The 9,185-nt window shown below is 39.8% G+C and overlaps 1 protein-coding gene across 1 annotated transcript; it reads right to left on the reverse strand.

The window, feature by feature from the left end:
* Positions 1-3,761: 3,761 nt before the first annotated feature.
* Positions 3,762-4,223, reverse strand: LOC146885497 (uncharacterized). The gene has a single exon (XM_085674953.1). The coding sequence runs from the start codon at positions 4,221-4,223 to the stop codon at positions 3,762-3,764; it is 462 nt and encodes a 153-aa protein (XP_085531079.1).
* Between the last annotated feature and the right edge of the window lie 4,962 nt (positions 4,224-9,185).

Consider the following 9,185-nt stretch of genomic DNA (forward strand, 5'->3'; position numbering starts at 1 on the left):
TGGTTGTGGTCAATCCTTCATCAGTTACGCATTATTCATGCTTCTTTCTCTCCCTCCCCATCAAGAGAGAAAGTCTAGAGGGAACCTTTATATGCTCTACAGTTGGAAGACCAGGTACCATCTTTCTCCATCTATTCTTTCCAATCCAATCATAAGGTACATTTCTGCATTCAATTCTTTGAAGTATTGGAGACGGCTTAATTTATTATTTATAGAGTTTATTGCTTTTATTTTTCATACACATACGCGACACACCTCCAGTGAAAACCTGCCCTAGACCACGCCACCACCCATTGACGATGCAACAACTTTGTGAAATCGGAATTGTCACCAACAGAACCTCGACGTCGGCGAGCCCACGTCCACGAGAGAATGAGGCCACACCACAAAGTAATACTAGACCAAGAACCATGGAACCTACATGTCATCTTGAAGTCGCAGCAAAATATGAAACAACGTGCCACCTCCACAACAGCACCTTCAAGCCACCATTGTTGCACTTGGAAAAACATGTCATGCAAACCCACTTGAAGCAGCATGCATTTGCATCACGAATCCTCCATCACACCGCCTCGAGAAGCCACCTGCAAGTTCAAGATTGTGGAGGCAAAAACCTTAATTTTGGAGAGAGGGAGAGAAAGTGTGTGTCACGTGGAAATCACTAATTGGACAGTCGTCAAAGGGTCAAATACTTCAACTCTGGTCAAATATTCAATTCTGGTCAAAGTTTGGCCAAATAAAGAGGGACTAAAAAGCAATTATTGATATATTTGGATTTTCCTGCAAATTTGGTCTACATGATTACAAAGGGCTGATTTAGAAAATTAATGCAAATATTATTTGGTTATAATTTATCAGATATCTTTAAATAATTAATTTATTTAATTATATCACAAATTTTCAACCAACTATATTTGTCAAATAGTTTATATCTCACGAAATATTTTTAAATATTCATAATCACTACAAATATAAATAATATTTATATTTATATTTATTTTAAAAGATATTTAAGAGATTTTAGCAACAAAAAAAATCTAGTCCAAGTCCTATATAAAGAGACCAAGGGAAGGCAGAAAGAGAAGTTTGAAACATCAGAGTTTGCATTTCATGGAGTTTTAAACTTCTTGGGTTAGTTTCATTGTAATTTCATTATGGATTATGAGGTTAGAATGAAAAAAAAAATTGTTCTTTTTATTATTGTCGTGGTTTTGATTCATATATGACTTTTGTCTTTGAATCATGTAAAAAGTAATGATTTTTACATGCTAGATAATTAGCGAAGTTTTTAAATCTATATCCATGCTAAACACATGAGTTGAAGGGTTTCTAAATTTAATTGAAACTTAGAAACTTTCACGTGATTAAATGAATTTTTACCAATAATTGAGACTTTACTTTGGTTAAAGGTATTTTCTCTAACTAAAATTAGTCGAGATTTTACTTTGATTAATTAATTATGTTTTTTATTTAGTGAGGCGACAAAAGAATATACATGATTAAGCATAGTAAAATTTGATTAAGACTGTACTTTGGTTGAATTTATTGTGGAAAATCTACAAGTTCTCCCTTTTAATTGAGGCTATACTTTGGTTTGAAGTGAGAACGCCAACAAATTAATTGAGACTTTACATTGATTAATTTGCAAATCTACAACAATAATTAATTGAGCAATAATCTTTAGGGCAATAATCGTAGTCCTTCAGAAATTCCATCCACCTTCTCTACCTCATGTTCAACTCCTTCTGATCAAACAGATACTTAAGACTTTTGTGATCGTTGAACACACGAAACTGGGCACCGTAGAGGTAGTACCTCTAGATCTTCAAGGCAAACACAATAGCCGCCAACTCGAGGTCATGAGTGGGGTAGTTTCTCTCATGCACCTTAAGTTTCCTTGAAGCATAGGTCACCGCCTTCTTTTCTTGCATTAACATGCAGCCCAACCCTAGATGAGAGGGATCACAATACACCTCAAAGGGTTTCCCAACATCTGGGATGACCAATATGGGAGCACTCGTCAACCTTCGCTTAAGCTCTTGAAAACTCTCCTCACACTTGTCGGTCCAAGTGAAAGGTTGGTCTTTCCGGGTAAGCTGTGTCAGAGGCGCCACTATCTTGGAGAATCCCTCTATGAATCTCCTATAGTAGCCAGCTAACCCCACAAAGCCCCTGATCTCGGTTGCCGACTTGGGACTTTCCCACTTAAGCACTGCATCCACCACCTTTGTTGGATCCACTGCTATCCCCTGAGCGGATATCACATGCCCCAAAAATTGTACTTCACCCATCCAGAATTCACACCTGGACAACTTGGCATATAGTTGCTTCTCCCTCAGGACACCAAGTACCAACCTTAAGTGTTCCGCATGTTCCTCCTGAGTCTTGGAATAGAGGAGTATGTCATCTATGAAGAGTACAACAAACTTATCTAAGAAGGGTCTGAAAATCCTGTTCATGTAGTCCATGAACAAAGCTGGAGAATTGGTTACACCGAAAGGCATAACCACATACTCGTAGTAGCCGTATCGGGACCTGAAGGCTGTCTTCTGCACATCATCAACCTTCACCAATATCTGGAGGTATCCCGACCGCAAATAAATCTTCGAGAATACCGATGACCCATGCAGCTGATCCATCAAATCGCCAATTTTCGGGAGAGGATACTTGTTCTTGATGGTCATCTTGTTTAGCTGCCTGTAGTCTACACACAGGCGTGAACTTCCATCCTTTTTCTTCACCAACAACATTGGTGCGCCCCAAGGCGAAGTACTGGGTCTTATGAATTGTTTTCCCAGTAATTCCTCAATCTGACTCTTTAGCTCTACCAGTTCTGCTGGAGCCATACGGTATGGGGCCATCGACACTGGACCGATTCTTAATACAAAGTTGATAGAGAATTCTACCTCTCAGCTCGGAGGCAACCCTGGCACTTCCTCTGGAAATACATCTTCAAATTGGTGCACAACCGGTATAACTGACGTCCTCTCCTCCTTCTCCACCTCAAGATGCGTGAAGATTATGTAACACTACGCGCCCTCTTGTAGTTCCTTCACAACCCTTTGAGATGATAACAACTCAGGCTCCTTTGAGTTGGGGAATAACAACCTCTTTTCTCGGCAATCTATGATAATACGATTGACAAAGAGCCAATCCATCCCCAAGATTACCTCCAACTCTTGTAGAGGTAGGCAGATTAGGTTCACCTTATACCTCCACTGGACACCTAGCACAAAAAGACGATGTCCAGACCAAACCCGACGCCGGAGTGGACACCACAAACTCACACTACAGCTCACATACCAGCAGACCCAAACGTTTCACACAAGCATCTAACACAAAGGAATGTGTCACTCCAGAGTCATACAACACACAATAATTTGCACCAGCAATCACACAACAACGAATAACAATGTTACCTGAGCTTGCTGCCTCCGTTCCTGACATAGCATACACTCGACTTGTCGCCTGAGGCCTGTTGCCTCCTCTCCTGTTGCCTGTCGCTTGAGGCATGTTGCCTCCTCTCCTCTACGAGTCACTGCCCTAGCAAGGGTGGGGCAGTCCTTCCAAGAGTGGCCTTCCTTGCCACAATTGTTGCACCTGCGATAACCATCCATACGTGGGCAGACGTTCCTCACATGAGGGCCCCCACATATAAAACACTACACTCGGCCCTACTAGGGAGGAAAGCTCCTAGACCCTTGATACTGATGGTGGGGTCTGTCATATGGTCTCCTCCACTCTTCCTGTCTCGGTTTGGGTTAAGATGGCCCACCAGTCCTTTGTTGTTGCTGTGATAGGCACTGACGTTCTACCTCATTCTTCAATTTCTCCATCACTATGGCCTTCCCCACAAGTGCAGCGAAGTCCTTGATGGATAGTGGGGCTACCATCAAGCGAATATCACCATGGAGCCCATTCTTAAACGTGCGGCATCTCCATTCTTTGTCGAGTGGCAATGTGTAGAAGCGGTTAAGGTGCTTGAACCTCTCAGCATATTCTGTTACCGTCTTCCCTCCTTGAGTTAGTTGGAAGAACTCCACCTCCTTGGCATATCTGATGCTGACCGGGAAATATTCTGAGAGGAACTTTTCCCGGAAGGCCTCCCATGTGACTGGTTCTCCCCTCTCCTTCATGATGGATTTCATGCTTATCCACCAATGCTCAGCTTCTCCGATGAGCATGTATACTGTGAAGGCCAATCTATTTTCTGCGGGGTACATTTTTGAATCAAAGATTCTCTCAAGGTCTTTCAGCCACTATCTGCTGCATCTGGACTAGTCTTTCCGTTGAATTTCACTGGGTGGTGCTTCAAAAATTCTTCCAAGCTCCACTCCCTAGCTGCAGGTCGTGGCTCGGGACCAAATACAGGTGCAGCTACCCTATTCTTCTCCAACTGTCGGAGAGCTTCCATATGTTGCCTGTGGGCATCCTCTACAGCTACCCTAGCAGCCTCCATCTGCTGCATCACCAACTGCTGCTGCTGAAGCGATGTTGTCTATCGCTGCATTGATGCTTCATGTTATTGCATCATCGCCGTACTCTGTTGTGTCATAACAGCTACCATCACTTCTATAGCTCTGGCGATATTTGGTACATCGCCCTGAGAAGACTAAGAGTTCTTGCGAGAAGGTGCCATGATTTACTGGCAGACAAGAAATCACTTGTCCGATGATGGGATAGGAAACTTAACTAAAGACACTAGAAAGACACCATGAAAGCTAAGCGGACACCCAAGTCCGCAGACCTATGAAATGACCGCTCTGATACCATAAATGTAACACCCTATTTAATTAATAAAGCTAATTAAAGGAAGCATCACACCAAATAATATAGAAACGCGGTCTAGGAGTTTAAACCTTACTCCTTACAATTATCCAAAGGAAGTTCGAAAAGAAAAAGGGAACAACATGATGCCAACAAGTACAATGGTAACAACAATATTTGGAAATAAAGCCCAAGAGCAAAATCACATGGATCAGAACCCTAAAGAAGAGCCCAACTAACAGAATCCACCCCAAACAAGCTATGCAGTGGAACCATCACCTTCTTGTTGACCACGGGTGTTCCTCGCATCTGCTCACATCAACAAGTTGATGATCATCGCAAAAAAGAGAGAACCACACAAAAAACACACAACAAAGAACAGAAGGGTAAGCTAGAGCCAAAATAGTTTTATCATGCAATCAGATACACTTTCATAGTCAATTATACATACATCATCCAAGCATGTTATGACCTTCCAAACAATACATTAAGACTCGACACGACTCATCCGGATATGTATAATTTAGTCGGATTCAGCGGATGCTTGCACTTGTGGTGGATTTCCCTGCTCACCCTCGAGCTGCTCACCCCCGAGCTTAGTGTTACAATGTTTCAACCCCTACACACAAGGTTAGCCCTTAATGGATTACAGGCCTCCTACTACTCTCACCACAAGAGTCAGTCCGCTCTAAGTGAGACTAACTGACTCCTTAGAGTATCAGGTTGCAACCTTACCTTGAATCATTACCAAATTATATAGATGAGGCACCACCATGATCTCCCACTAACAGGGGTCATGGAATTACGTCTCAACCACTGAAGCACCACCATGAGGTCTCACCTAGAGGCTCATGGAATTACGTACTAACCACATACCAATCATACTCAATCAATCAAGTAATATTTATCGTGCACATAAACCTTATGCCAACCTTTATAACCAACCTCTTTCATATTCCAAGTGAAATCCATACCGACCCATCATTCTCAATCCATGAATATAGAAGTGTGTTTCATACCAATACCATGCCACTTTAATTACCCATCGTCTCATTTGTTTTACATGCCAATATCACACTAACTCATCAATCCAATTCATAACCACAGTTTATTCCATACATTTCACAAGCTTCATACTTTAAATAGAGTAAATCAATCAATCAAACAACCCATAACAACCACATGAAAAAAACAACGTGACCTGTAGTGGATCTCGCTTAAGCCAGAAGCCCTCGCTCAAGCAAGAGGAGTCCCCTCGCTCAAGCTATAGACTCTCGCTTAGGCGAGATCGCGACAGAGGCCCTGGGAGGTTTTCGCACACTCGCTTAGGCGAGCCCTCCTCGCCTGAGCGAGACCACCCCTCGTCCAAAGGTGAGGTTCCTCACTTGGGCTAAAACAGGAGCAACATACCAAGGCTCCCACACGTTCTCGCTTAGGCGAGCGTCTCTCGCCTGAGCGAGATGGTGCCTCACTCAAAACAAGAGCTTTCCGCCTGAGCGAGAGCTCGAGTGTAGCCTTGGTCTGCTTCTGCAAGTCTCGCCAAGGGCGAGTTAGTCTCGCTTGGGCGAGAGCAACAAATCTCGTCACTATTCTCCCTGCCACAACCACATTTTCACACCTAAACAAAAATACCAAAGTATTTCACATGTTCACAGCGGCATACAGTACATACAAACACCAAGTATACTCAAAACAGGTCATATACCATTTAAGACTCAAAACCCTAACTTCCCTTACCTTAAAAGGGCTAATATCAGACTTTGACTCCTAAGCCAACGAAACCAGTAGCTCCAAGAGCGGATTTATGAACTGGAACAGTGGCACAAAAAAAGAATTAGATTACCATAGTGGACCTTCAGCAAAAAAATACGAAAAGGGGATAAGAAAGGAACTAGAATGAGCTGAGAGCTAACTTACGTGAAGCAGAGTTGAGCTTAGAGCTAGCTTAACCAAGAGTTGTGACCAAACCCTAGCAGAGTGTTCTGAAAGGAAGAGGGAGCGTATGCTATGAGCTGTTTTGCAAGAATGACAAGAGTGGAAGGGAGTTTGGCTGCCTTAGGGGCCTTATACACCCTATGGGCCAGCCCTTAGGCCCACTAGATTGGGACAGCCCTTAAAATAAAAGGAAAAAATATAAGTGGGCCTTACAATTACCATATTAAATATATTTTACAAAAATAAAATCTATTTTAGTCGCTAAATCGATGACTAAAATATTAGATATTAAATAATATTTTAGCGACCGAAAATATTTGGTGGCTAATTACCATATTAAATATATTTTACAAAATAAAATTTATTTCGGTCGCTAGATCGGTGGCTAAAACATTACATATTAAATAATGTTTAGTGACCGAAAATATTCAGTGACTAATTATCATATTAAATATATTTTGCAAAATAAGATTTGTTTTAGTCACTAAATTGATGGCTAAAACATAATATTTAGAGACTAAAAGTTTTCGATGGCTATTTCAGTCCTATAATAATGAATATTATTGTACATTTATTTGGTCGCTAAATTGGTGACTATTTGCGACTACTATGAATCAGTGGCTATTTCAATCACAATTTGCGACTAAATTATTTCGGTGGCTAAATTGCATTTTTCTAGTAGTGGTATAACATGGTACCCTTTGATAGGTTGGGTCCAACATGGTTAATTCTTTCTAGATCCTTTTGGGATCCATTTCATAACCCCTTCAGGAACATCATTCTTTCTAGCATAGCAGTTCTTAATAGCATGACCTTTGTTCATACAATAGTTGCAAGAGATGAAGATTGTAACATTGTTAGGAACAAGGCTAGGCTAGTTGTAAAATGTTATATTCAAGAGGAAGGAGTTGATTTTTATGAAACATATGAACCTTTTGCTAGGTTAAAAGTTGTAAGATTGTTATAAGCATGTGTTTTCATGTGTAGCGTTAAATTATTCCAAATTGATGTTAAAAGCACATTCTTAAATGGTTTCTTGAATAAAGAGGTATTTGTATCATAGTCACCTAATTTTGAAGATCATCTTTTACTTGATTGTATTTTTAAATTGAAAAAGGTTTATATGGTTTAAAACAAGCAACACGTTAGTGGTATGAAAGGCTAAGCATACTTTCTATTATAAAAAAGGGTATGTTAGAGGTGTTGCTAATAAAACACTTTTCATTAGAAAACATGTAAGACATTTTTTATTCTTGTTCAAGTATATGTTGATAACATAATCTTTGGTTCAAATAAAAACTTTGTTTGAAGAATTTGATTCAACTATGTAAGGTGAATTTGAGATGTCCATGATGGGTGAGTTGGCATACTTCTTAGGTCTGCAAGTTAAAGAACTTTAGCAAGGAATACTTTTAAACTAGACAAAATATTGTTTTGACCCATTGACAAAGTTTGAAATGAAGAATTGAAAGGAAATTGTCACTCCAATAGCCACCAATGGCTACATGGATTCAAATGAAGCAAGACAATCAATTGATGCAAACAAATAGAAAGGGTTAATACGTTCTTTGCTCTACCTAACTACATGTAGGCTAGACATAAAATTCAGTGTTTGTATGTGTGCAAGGTTCTAATCCAATCCAAAGGAGTCACATTATAAGATAGCAAAGAGAATTCTCAAATATCTTAATGGGACAATCAATTTTGGATTGTGGTATCCAGGTAACTGAAATAAACTTAAGAGGATTTTTAGATTTTTACTTTGTTGATTTTAAATTAGATAGGAAAAGGAAAAATGTGTAATTATTGAAATGGTTGAAATGCAAAGAAGGGGGGTTAAATTGTCTTAGATAAAAAATATGTTGACTTTTAAAAGCCTAAAATAGTTTTCAACCACTAAGTATGAATGCAAACACTCCTAGACTGGACACTTTCAGTCGATAAAAAATAGAGATAACCGATTGATTTCATTAAACAGATACAATTAGAGATGTCAAAACACTTCGTACCCGAGAGTATCCGTGGATAAAACCCGCAACGGGTAGGAAACAAATATTAAAAATGGATACCCACTACCTGCGAATACGGGTATTTTTGATACCCACATGTTAAGGAGGCGGGTACGGGTATCATAGTATCCGTACCCGTGGATACCTGTACCCGCTAAACTTTAATTCACAAAAATACCCTCATATATATATATATATATATATATATATATATATATATATATATATATATATTAGTAAAATACATTTTGAACTTTTTTTTAAGTTGCACATCTTGTCTTGTCTTCTATCTTCATTCTTCCAGCTTCAAATATTGGTACGTTGTCCTCTTCCAGGTACATCCTTTGACATTCTTCTCTTTCCTTTCTTTGAAATTGGGCATATACATCAAACCCTATATAGACAATGACATTTATGGTATGCTTGTTGTCAAATGATGGAATCAAAATAAGAATATTTAGCACGAGGTACGGG

The sequence above is a fragment of the Vigna unguiculata genome, chromosome 6, assembly GCF_037176805.1.
Source record: "Vigna unguiculata cultivar grain cowpea cultivar isolate G323 ecotype 2 chromosome 6, ASM3717680v1, whole genome shotgun sequence".
Lineage (NCBI taxonomy): Eukaryota > Viridiplantae > Streptophyta > Magnoliopsida > Fabales > Fabaceae > Vigna > Vigna unguiculata.